Source organism: Populus nigra, chromosome 4 (genome assembly GCF_951802175.1).
Source record: "Populus nigra chromosome 4, ddPopNigr1.1, whole genome shotgun sequence".
Lineage (NCBI taxonomy): Eukaryota > Viridiplantae > Streptophyta > Magnoliopsida > Malpighiales > Salicaceae > Populus > Populus nigra.
In genome coordinates, this window is record NC_084855.1 from 11,522,214 (window position 1) to 11,535,064 (window position 12,851).

General features: G+C 34.3%; 2 protein-coding genes across 2 annotated transcripts; both read right to left on the reverse strand.

Moving 5' to 3' along the window:
* Window positions 1-6,368: 6,368 nt before the first annotated feature.
* LOC133690770 (uncharacterized) lies at window positions 6,369-6,752 on the reverse strand. Its single transcript, XM_062111035.1, has one exon. It carries the CDS (start codon window positions 6,750-6,752, stop codon window positions 6,369-6,371), a length of 384 nt encoding a protein of 127 aa, XP_061967019.1.
* A 684-nt stretch (window positions 6,753-7,436) lies between these two features.
* Window positions 7,437-10,203, reverse strand: LOC133692779 (uncharacterized). Its single transcript, XM_062113926.1, has 3 exons — window positions 9,348-10,203; window positions 8,568-8,676; window positions 7,437-8,385 (listed from the first exon to the last, which is right to left on the reverse strand). The coding sequence occupies exons 1-3, from the start codon at window positions 10,089-10,091 to the stop codon at window positions 7,817-7,819; spliced, it is 1,422 nt and encodes a 473-aa protein (XP_061969910.1). The 5' UTR covers window positions 10,092-10,203; the 3' UTR covers window positions 7,437-7,816.
* Window positions 10,204-12,851: the final 2,648 nt, after the last annotated feature.

The window sequence follows — 12,851 nt, forward strand, 5'->3', positions numbered from 1 at the left end:
AAAACATAAAAGGCTAAAACAATGTCGCGGGTCGCACTGCTACGTCGTCAACGACGATGGAGGCTTTTGTTGTGCCTCCAATGAGGTGTTGTGTTGCAAAAGTTTTTGGATTTAGTCATAAAATTATGATTAATGTTCAGGAGTCGTCACCTAGTATTATAGTCACTAGAAACCTAAAGTCTGCAAGAATTTTAGTAAGAGACTGATTGAGTAAGGTAAGTTGCATTGTTGTTTGATTGTTTTTCTATGTTGAGTTTCTATTTGTTGGTATTTTTTAAGGTTCAATGCAGATCTCTCTTCATGAGAGACTCTCTACCTTATCGAATTAAATCCTAACCATTCCAAAGTCTGAATTTTAGCATCACATTTATTTACACCTTGTATCTTTAATACCTAAGGGTGTACTTTATCATATAATTTTACACACTACAAATATTAAAGTCTATATTTGAACCCTAAAAAAAATTGAAAAAAAGTTTTTGATATTTTGGTCAAACCCTAATGGATGGTCATAAACTGGTTAAGATATCCACTTTTTCTTGGATTTTCAAAACATGAGAAAGATGCAATGTTTTATTTTTTTATGAAAATATGCTTGGAAAGATTTTTAGGATTTGACTGTATGCATGAAAACATTTTATTTTTTTTGAAAAGGGAAATTAATTTAAAGGTTTTGAATTTTTTTTGAAATATTTTAGAGAAAACCGAGTATTTTAATACTGAATTTGTATTTTACAATGTAAATTTACGGCCCGATATTATACAAAATTGGTAGAAAAATATTTGAGAAAATTATAATTTTTTGAAATGATTTGTTATTTTATTTATTTGTTTTGTTTTCTTAATATTATAATATATTATTATAAATAAATATATATTGGTTGGGCCGGCCAAGCCCAAAACTATTGGGTTGTGCTGGTCTCGGCCCAACAGAGCTTTTTTTCTTCTTTTTTGGGGCTAGTCCGAACCGGCCAAGCCATCTGGGCTAAGCTGGAAATGGGTCCAGCCTATCCCCATAATTGCTGGCGAATGCCAACAGTGCATGACGTGAATTAATTCACGTCCTGCATGCTCTGATTGAAGGAAGAAGAACAAAAGGCGTGTTGTAGGCGGGGATGGTTGATGGAATTCACCTGGGCTAAGGTTGTTGATGGCAGCCCGACTATTGGTGCTTGGCGTGATTGGAGAAAAAGTGGCATTTTCAAGGCAGAGCTAGAGGCAGGAAGAGAGAGGAAAGCAGAAGAAAAGAAAAGGTAACAAAGAGGGGGGAGAGAGAGAGACCAATGGTGGCTCTTGATGGCTGGTCGGTGGTGATGTTGGCTTCTTGTGATAGAGCTGGTGACTGACGAGCTAGTGGTAGCATCAGTCAGCGGCTGGAACGACAGAAAGAGAAAGAGAAAGAGAGAAAAAATTGCAGAAATCAGGGGTTATGGGGGCTTTTTTTTGCCGACTTTAGACCCGATTTCCTTCATTTTCTGGCCATGAAATCCATATTTATTTATAGGGGATGGAAGATGGATATTTTTTTATTTAATGGTGCTAAATCCTGGCCTTTAGTTCAGTTGGGAAGGATCTCAACCGTTGGTTTAAAGTATGCATTGTGAGTTGTCAAATATGTAGGAAAAGGCTGCATGAGTTGATTTTTTTAGGCCGGCACCAAGGTCGTTCTGTTGTCAATCGATCTGAACGAGTCACATGGGGTTGTAAAGCAATGTCAGGTGATTATTTTGGTTCATATGTTGTCAATTTTGGTGGACATATAAGGTACTAAATGCACTTGAAAAGTAGCCACCCAGACAGCATTTTCGGGCAAAATCGAGGAAGATAATGAACAGTGACCAGACAACGTGTCGTCTAGTTTTTTTTTAAAGTTCAATCTAGTCCTTCGCCTTTCAATGCCTTTTTAATTGCACTTCTAATTTACCTTGAACTTTTGATTTAGTGCAATTTAGCCCATGCCGAACTTTAATTTTATCCCCGAATGACGGCGTGCCTTTTGCACTTTCGACTTTGGTCTTGGATTTATGCAATTTAACCCCTAATTGACCATTAAACTTCACATCTCTTCAATTTCACCACCGGTTTTTGTCAATTAAGCCTCTATAGTTTGGTTCTTTTTACAGAGTGGTCCTTGACTATGAATTTCTTCAATTTGACCCCTATTTAACCTAAAAACTCTAATTTTCTTGCAATTTTGCCCCCTAATTTCAATCAATTAACTTGGTAAAAATTAAATTTGGTCTCTTAAAATTATAATCTTCTCAATTAATTCCAAATTAGGCTCATTTATTTTGTTTTTTTTAAAGAGTGAATTTTGAGGAATACCCCAGAATTGGGTTATGACAAATAATAGGGATTGATTATACGTAAGTTAAAACTTCAAGGACTCGATTGAAGTTTTTCGTGCGTTTTTGAACAATGAAAATAAAAAAAAACAACTTTGTTTTGTGACAAATTCAATCCCTTTTTTCTTTTATTTTTTAGCTATATTCTAAAATTTTATTTTGTAATATCTATCTTTAACTTAACATCAGAATATTCTTTGACACTTCACATTTGTGAGAACATGCACAACGAAAAAAATCTCAACATATAAACCAATTTAGTTCTATTTTCATATTGAGTCTTTTAAGTTGATGTGTCTAATGGATCCAAATAAAATGGACCCAAAATACCCCCTAAAATGAACAAAAAAAATTGCCCCAAAATAAACCCAACAAGAACACCCCTTGAGCTCCGGCTTTGTACACTGAGCCCAAAGTATAGTAAGGAACCCAAGGAGCCTCAGCTCGAGTGTGGTAACCTGAGTCTATGCAGGGCGTAATCCCAACATGGACGTGGTATACCCGAGTCCAACACTTGCTAGTGATATTTTTGGGACTCCACGCGAGTCTTTCAGTATTTTATACTGATCTAATATGTATTATTTTGAGTGTAATACAACTTAAAATATCACAAGGTGAAATTACATTGCAACATCTTCATAAAAGGATAAGATTCATGGGCTATAAATATACCATGAATCCTTAAAGTCAAAAGTTCATAATCTCTTTATTCTCAATATTTTTAGCATATATATTTCAAAATCTATATCTGTAAAATATCATTGTACTTTCTCCCTCTATAAAATTAGTGACTTTAACATTGGAGAGTCCTCGCGTCCATCAAAGTGAACCTTTTACAGAAACCAACTATCAGACACCTGGCTTACCAGACATCACTTACAATTACCACAGTTACTGGCCACTTGTCTTATTATACATCACTTGCTACCACTTATCAACCCTCTGGACTTTCCATATCAAATCACCAGATACCTTGACTATGAAGAATGGATTAGATTGCTTGAGTTAAGAGATCAATCAATTATCCAATACATCAATCTTATTCCTAAACATCTTTGATTTTAGGACTCATTAATTGATGTCATTTGTGGGAATTGATCAAAAAGCTGTTAGTTTTTAAAACTTGTTTTTAACATTTCCATGTCATTCCATGACACACAACCAAAATACTTCTTGGTTAGGACTTAAGACAAATCTACTTGTTATCATAAACACTTATACCCAAAATTGACCTTAGGTGGATCATTTATTTATGCCTTCCTGCATGTTTTGTTTGATGGATTGGCTTCCCATGATGTTTTAAGCTATTGATAACTAGCAGTTGTTTAGATTAAACATGTGATAATTTTCATTATCCAACATCAATACAAGACCTTTGAATGTAAAGGAAATATGAAAAATGAAGTTGTCACCTAGTTTTAAAGGAAACTACAAATTCTAAAATATGTATTAGTTTAAAGATCTAAATAAAAGGTTGGTTATGCTCAAAGAAAGACAAACACCACCCTTATTGCATCATTTCAAACAAAAAATTACCTCTGTTATATGTTCATCTTTAATTTATTCCATACCTGCCATTAATCTAAATTATTTTACGATTTTATTCACAAATCTTTTTATCATTTATCGATGTTCATCAAGTCAAGTTAGGCCCTGAATCAAAAGTCTCACAACTCGATGAATTGTTTTATTATATATATATATATTATTTTAAAAAAAAATCATGTCAGGCCTACTTTGATCCCTAATAAAAAAATAAAAAATAACTGAATAAAAAATTTAAACAAAACTTGATCTATTTTTTCTAGCATGTTTATAGGAGAAAAAAACATAATCATCAAGCTCCTCTCATAAAAAGAATCTATTCATATAAAATAAAACATCGAGTTTCATTGTTAAAAAGTAACCAGTAGCCAGCTTTGTCTCTTTTTTATTGTTTTCAAATGACTTTTTCTCTTTTCTTTTAGACTTGATGAATGAAATGTTAAGAAAAATAAAATTTTGAGTCAAAATTAAAATTGTCAAAACTAAAGGAACTACATAGCAAGAACAAGGAAAGGGGTGGAGTAAATAAAAAATTTTCTAGCAAATTTATGATTGAGCACAAGATTCTCTTGTTTTACACTTTGATTTTTTTTTTGTTGAATTTTTTTTTAACAAATTTTATTAAATTGATCATTAATTTGCACATGAAAAACTGCAATTGAAAAAAGAAAAGTTTGGCAGTGAAAAAGGAAAAAAAAATTATTAGTAGCTTGGATTGCTAGAAAATGTTATATTTAGTAATGTAATTTGTAATACCAATATTGATTTTAGAAAATCAACCAAGTTGTTTGATGACATTTCCCAGTTGTAAAGGTGCCTGTTTTAAAAATCCATGCACTGAATCTACATCTACATCTACATCGTCGACCGACCATGGATTGCTTTTTCATAATTTCAGACAAGACCGCTAGCTCCAGTCAAAGAAAGATAACTCATTGTTCGAGAATAGATGGTAAGTTTTACTGACCACCCTGGTCTCTCTCATGCGCTTGGAGGAAGATGACAACATCCATGGATATCCTTAGTGACTCAAAAAGAAAAGAAAAGAAAAACGAAATGATTTTCAGAATTTGCTCATGAATGCTAGCTAATTAGTCTTCGTGTCACTTTACCTGGGCTGCCAATTTCCAACTTGACTGCTAGGAACCAATTAAAAGTGTCATCTTAATTTCGTGACTTGGCATAAAACGCCCTCAATAAGAAGCCGCAAAGTGGCCCAGTCCGTGCCTTAAATTGACGTGCCACAAAATTCATTGTCATTGAAATTTTGTTGATTTAATTATTTTCCGACCCACAATTTTGTTATTACCAAGGAAAAAAAAATAGAGTTCTACTTATTTTGAAGGCCAGGAAATGATGGGTTCTGCGTCCTCTTTCCATCTTTACACGTCGTTTCCTTTTTCGTAGTTTAGCTACTAGCTAGCTATTCAATCATTCTATGTTTCTTTCCCTTTTCTTGTCGTGCGCAGGTCTCTCTGTTTTGCGCACAGACCATGTCATGGATATCTCCAAAAAAACAAAAGCTGTTTCAGCAACGCACTCTCTCTCTAATTACTACTTGGTTGACAAATGGCCATGGTGTTCCTTCCTTTAATGCCGAGCCGCTCTTGTAGAAAGAATGTCGTGTCAAATTGTTGATCCGATTCTTGACCACCAGCTCCTTTTTAATTCTGCAGGATCATGATTAATTGCATGCAACTACAAAAATAACCGTATGCTGTGTTTGGTAATTTAAGCAGCGCTACTCTCAGATCATCCCTACAAATTGCAAAATTCTGAATTCGAGATAGGGTGAAGTAATTAAATGATAAATAACTTGTTTCTTGTTCCTTGTTTGGACTCCAAGTTCAAGGAAGAATGGTTTCTTTAAGCCAAAATAAAGGTGACAATGTGCAGTTACCCAAAAAAAAAAAAATTGATGTGCAGACAATATTATAACCAATTTTCTAATTAAACCCTCGTAGGGTTACATGGAAATATATCTTATATTTAGTTTAATAAATTAAAAACCTCTCCCTTTACAGAAGGATAGCAGTAGCAATAACACAACCATATATTAACTCGAAAAATTAATATTCTGCGTATATTGTCAAACTATATTCCTCAAGAAATAGCAACATTGGGATATTGTTCAAATCTCTTTTTGGTTCAATAAATTTAATTTGCAATAAATTTTATATCCATATCTTTGAGACTTTGCTCAATACCATGAATACAAACACAATTACTCTGCAAAATATTTCATAGAAGATCTCCCTCCCTTCCTTTTAATTTTTCGCAATTGATGTGTGCGTAAAGCCTACAAACATCGATACATGGAAACTCAACAAAACGAAGTAATCAAAAGCAGACTTCTTCAATATATGATGGCTATTTTTTACATAACACTATCTTGTATTTCAAGAAAAAAAGATAAGAGAAAAGAGTAACAAAGAGGCCAAGAAGACTAATACTATAAAGACGATCAACAAAAACTAGCTACCGCAATAATTTCCTAGACCTTGAAGGAGTAATCTTGATAACAAGACCAGGAAAAACATCATCAGGATCATGAATATGAGGATTCTCCTCCACTATAAAAGGGTCATCGCACTTATCACTGATGGTGTGAAGGGTTTCTCCTTCTTTCACAACATAAATTTCATCGCACGGCCGGTAAAATATTTGATTGCCTTCAACGACAACATCATGGTGACGATCATCACCGTATGTGGGAGATGCCTCTCTTAAAGAAGCAAGCAATATTAGAGCAAGAAGAACAAGGGCACAGTACCATGTAGCTGCATCAGCTACGGACATCAACGTAAACATAGGCTTGTTTGAGACTATGAAAGCCATGAGAGATGTGGAGAAAGAAGACATGGAGATGTTTGGGATTTTTATAGAAACATGGGAAGTCGAGTTGATGTGGCACGAGGGAGATGTGAGGAAGAGGGGTCCGTCAGTTTTGGCGGTTTTTTATTGAGGAGGTGTGTGGTGTTGGGGAGCTTGACAAAATGGTCACGATTGTGTTACTCTGGTCACCTTGAGGAGCCAAGGAACGGCCCCCAAAAAGACTCTCTTTATGTACACCGCCTTTTCTGCTTGCTTAATGCTTGGTTTGGTTGTGTTCTGTAAAGATACCCAAAAGACCCTACCAGGTTAATTTTATTTTTTATTTATGGATAATTTGATGAAGTTATTTTAAATAATGAAATTAAAATAAATTAATTTTTTAAAAAAAAACAACCCATAATTAACTTTTAAGACTAATGACTCTGTTTACGAGACTCATATATATATATATATATATATTCACTGTTAATGATTGTCCTAGACTAAATTCATGTATGGTAAGTGATAAACCGTGCTGGCAAAGAAATGGGTGGGTTAGGGTTAACGTTAACGTGGCCCTTTAGCGAAGAAGACATCCCATTAACATGGACAGCCCACACACTAATTAGGAAAGGTGGACTCTCAAGGCCCGTACTAATTCTTGTGACTGCTGCATTTCACCATTTTTCAAGCTGCTAATAAGCCTGCACCCATGGCCTCCCCCTAAAGGTCTCGGTGTTGAGCCATGTCTTTATAACTGGCAAAAAAAAATACAATTCAAGCCGAGGCCTTTTCCGTTCGAAGTGTTGAGTTCTTGTAGAAGACAGGAAATGAACAAGAACAACGATATGTTGTGTATTTACAGAAGAAAAATATTGAACGGACAATATTCTAACCTCTTGGTCCTTGCTAAGAAAAATAAGTGCTAACGAACACCACTATTTTTTTTTATTTCCTCCTACAAAATTTCATTATAGGCTAACGCTAGAAATATCCCAAAACAATGAGCATGGGTTATGTCATTTAAGGGATAATTTCAGTGCATTTTCAGTATAATGGGTGATTCTAATATTCGCTAGATATTCACTTCTGTTGCTTCTAATCAATCATCATCAGCAAGAGACGAGATCAAGCAGCAAGTCATCAACCAAAAGACGAAGCACACCATTCTCAATTTCCAAAGCAAGCTCTTGTTGCTCTTCCTCAAACTTTTTCCATCTGCCTTCCCTGTCCATTTCTCTAACATAATCCTCCCTTTTATTCACTATCTCCCATCCAACCCATAAGCTGTCTTCCCCATTTATCCAAGCTTTTGCTTTATTCAGTAATTCCGCATCAATCCCATTTTTTCTAGTCTCATATCTCCCTGTAGCCAATTCATCTCTAAAGAAGTTCAATAGTAGGTCCACGTTGTCATTGCAGCATTCCACACCAGTTTCTTTGATATGGTTCAGTAGCTTCCATGCCTTTTCTTCGACTTTGTTAATTTCTTCCTCTTCTTCGTCCTTGATCATATTTGTTTCTCTAATTCCTTCAAGATCATCGCTGTCTTCGTCATCGTCATCATCTTCTTCAGAGCTAACGTTTTCGTCCATTGACATCCATTTATCGAGGTTGACAGGGACCAGTTTGGCTACACTCTCAGATCTTCGGATCTTTTCCATAATCTTTTCTCTAGTCCCTGCATTTCGTGGACGTCTTAGAAACATTCTATCATCATATATAGGAAAAGAACCATTAGCACTAATTAATGAAGCCTCATATTTTCTTGTTAATTTAATGAATTAATGCCGCCTCATTTATGCTTGCAGTGCTAAACAATTGTGCATTATGGAGTAGGAATTAAGCCAGAAGGGAACATACTATCCAAAGTGGCAAGGCTTTGATGAAAAGACGAACTTGACTCTTCATCTTCTTCAAAATGGAACTCAATTACTGAAACAGGACTATGCTGTTGTTCGTCCTCGTCCTCCTGTCATTTTACATCGCTCCAAATTAGATCAATTTACACTGTAAAACAAACACAGGATATACCATAGACATGATCATTACAGAGACATTTGAAGCACATTTCCAGTTTATATTAAATCTTAAGCACAACGAACTTTTTTCTAGCTTGAACAATCACCTAAAATTGTTTTTCATACAACCCGAGTGATTCGATGCAAGATTAATCAGTGATCTCATTGTCAACCCGTGTCCAAGAAAGCCATAATTAAACATTCAATCACATAATAGAGTAAAGCAATAAAGGGCATGTTTGCATGCATTAAGCATATCTTAGGCTCCATTAATATTATGCTCCTAGCATTTTCCATGTTGATAAATCTAGATGTAATAAATATTTTGATGGCACTGGCATGTAATGAATGTTTGATTCCCAGCCAACCTTGGCAGCTTCTTAAAAAAATTGTGCCGGTGTGCCCTTAACTAGAGATCTAGATCTATCTAATCTCATTGGACAAAGGGACAATGAACATACTTCTCTTTTGTCCTATGTGATTCAACACTAAATTACATGCTTCTAAGGAAACCGACAAAGTTAAAACACGAGCCACTAAAAGACACATTCTCGCCGCGGGTTAAATAAAAACAGCAGACACGCAAATTTTTATAAAGATGCGATACACTATATAATTTTACCTTGGGACCCACTTTTGTACATGTTCTTGCCTCTGTTGTCGCCTCCAAAGAATCCTCGCCGACACATGGTAAGAATTTCTTACCCGCTCCGACCACATTTTCAACACACTCGTCAAAATTACCGTTCCAAGATGGCAAATAATCCGAGTTGAAATCACTATCGCACCAACTTGACCCGCTACGTGGGGTGGTAGAAGTGGACCTGGTTGTGGTAGTGGTGCAATGATGGGGTGATGGTGGCAAATCCGATGGTGGAGCTTTGTCGTCTTCGACAATGTCCCGAAACGATTTCCACCGTATAATGTCTTTTACCGTGATTGTCATTTTGACTTCATTCTCCTTGTTTTGACACTTCTTTTTTGATAGTCTCCGGGAGAGACTCCTGGGTAAAAGTGAGGGAGACTTAATGGCAATGAAATGCACGTTCTTGACGGCGTTCACCATGGCTTGAAAAGCTGAGATTGTTGTTGAGGCTGCTGCTTTTGAACGACTTTTAAGCAGCTTGTAACTTGCAATATTGTTGCTAGGATTAGCAACGTTTCTTGGATTATAAATATCAGTTTCGATAAGGGTTTTCATGGTGGAATCGCATGGTTTTCTTGAAAATGATTTGAACCCCCTTGAGGAACATGAATATGAATCATCTATGAGAAACTCTTTGAGCATCTTAGGCGTGCGCTCTGTTGAAAATTGGTTTCTTTGATTATAATTTGTGTTTGAATATGAATTATAGAAAGAACCCATGTTTTGGAAAGCACAAGAGAGACGAAATCAACGAGCTAGAAAAATAGACTTAAAGAGCAAGCGAGCTAGTGAGAGTGAGAAGAGGGAGTGGAAGTAGAAATTCAGCTAGACATTATAATGAAGTGGGAAGTGAGTGGGGGGAGAGGGTTTTTAAAGGCTAAAAACAAGAAAGGGGGAGGTAACTTCTAGCTGCCGGGGATTGCAAGGTAAGAAGCTCGTGCGAGTGAATAAGCCCATGTCTTTTTTGGTAATAAAATGGGTGTCAGTTGACAAAAAAAAAAATTGTAGAAGCGTGGAAACTTCTGTTTTATGGTTTTTTTTTATTAAGGGGAATATTAGACTGTTGTGGTAATAAAATCTTTGAGAGGGTAAGATTAATTAATGTATTTCCAGTGTCTTGTACTTGAGGTATGTCGTTGGTTAGGGAGAAGGGTGTGATTTGATTCGAAAATCAGATTGTAATTAAAAAAGAGAATCATTTTCGCAACTAAGTCCTAATTGTCAATACTGTGTTACTTGTCTGCTTTCTAACGACTTGGATCACATGCATGCAGCCACTGGAGCCTACAAGTACCACTGATCGATCTCGTGATTTATGTCTACCATTTTTATTTTTATTTTTACATTAGCACGGTAAATTAAACCAGCATTTAAGTAAGAAAGTTTTGGTAAAATAAAATAGTTTTCCTTGTAACTGTATATTTAATGAATGTTATTATTTTTAAACGTAGCGATCACTATGTTGCTTTCAAATAAATAACAACAGTTTAATATATCATATTTTTAATATGTGACATGTTGTGAAATTTAATCTTCTCCGTAAATCAATAAACATAAATATATAGTCTTTCTCTCTAAAAATGATGCCGATAACCCCCCTTTCTTTAAAAACACTAATTAATGAATTACACTTGTTTTTTCTTATCCTTAAAATACGCGAAAACTCAAACTCTTCTTATTCTCAAAGTCTTTTAGGATGTTTTCTTCTTAAAAACTACTAACAATTATTGTTGTTATTGTCTTCGCCATCCGAATACTTTCTAGTTCTATAAACAAAGTAAACATATTGTATTGTTATTAATTACATGGATTTTATATTTAATTTGTATTTAACTTAGTTGAAATAAAATTATTATTGTTATTTAGGGTTTAAGTGAATTTAGAACTTGTTGAATTATTGATAAATTAGTTATGAATATCATCAATTAGAATTGATTAAGTTAATGTATTTGGGCATGAAAATAACATCAATTAGATTGGATTTAATGAATTATGTATTGTGTTAAATTTCACATAAGTTGTTGAAATTTAGGATTTTGTATGAATTAGTTGAAAGTAGCTATGAATGCTATTAGTTAAGCTTGGTGATTTCATGCAAATGAGCATGAAGTTGAATTCAATAGATTATATATTACGTTGAATTTTGGATAAGTTGATGAATTTGAAAATTTATATGAATTGATGAATTTGAAAATTTATATGAATTGGTTCGAATCAACTATGAATGCTATTGACTAGGCTTAATGATTTCATGCAATAAAGCATGAATGAAATAAAATTCTGATGAATTATATGTTGCGATGAATTATGAATAAATTGTTAAATTTGATATTTTTGTTTGAATTTACTATGAATTTAGATTTGATTTCATGCAATTGAGTATGAAAATATCAATTAGGTTTGATATTATGAATTATGTTGAACTTTGGGTGAATTTTATGTTGCATTAAATTTTGAGAATTTGTTTGAATTGGTTTGAATTTGCTATAAATTTTGACAATTAAGGTTGATTTAATGCGGTTTAGTTTAAATTACATCCAATTGACGGGAATTAGACTTATTTTTTATTTTTTACAGAATATCTTATAACATTTTTATATCATGTTATTACGATGGTATTATTGTTCATTATTATTTCTGATGTGAATAATAATATCACCTACAATAGCAAGAGCAATGTGCTGCTAAATTGTAATTCAGACATGTTATATATAGAAACAATAATGAACAATAGTATATTCGTAATGACATGATATAAAGATGTTATAATATATCCGATAAAAAAATAAAAAATAATATCATCTATAATAGCAAAAACAATAACAATGTCCCGTTAAATTATAATCCAGACATGTTATATATAAAAATAAAAATATTAATTTTCCGTCATTTTTTCTTGGAGCTGTTGGGAATCAATTGATATTCACTCACGAAGATTCAACCCCAACTCAATTAGCCTTTTGTTCGTGAAAAAATAAAATAAATAATATGTAAAGAAGAAGGATTACGTGCGGGCTGCCACTGCATGCTTGATAAGAAGTGAAATGCTGGAGAAAGCTAAGGGATATTTAGTTTATATCATTTTGGTGATTTTCTAAGATAATCCTTGTAATTAATCTCATCTTTTAAGCTTGTAATCCAGCCCAATTCGAATCTAAGAATCTGGCTTTACTCTTTTTATCATTTCCTCTAAACCATTTAAATTCAGAGAGAACAAATCTGCTTACCACCCGAGTACAGGAAGAGGCTATTAGCCAGCCGTCGCCCAGCTCAAACTCCGTCGGCCTTCTCAGCAAACAAAAACAAAAGGATGGGTTATTCCTGGCCAGACTGATCATCACCCAATATTGAACTATTTGTGTATGTTCTTGCTTTTTACCCTCGATGTCCTGCTGCGTGCTGGAGCCACCACACAATCGAACTTGAAAAAGCAGCTATATTGAGTTTCTTTGGAAATGTAGTTGCTATATCGAGCTTGTT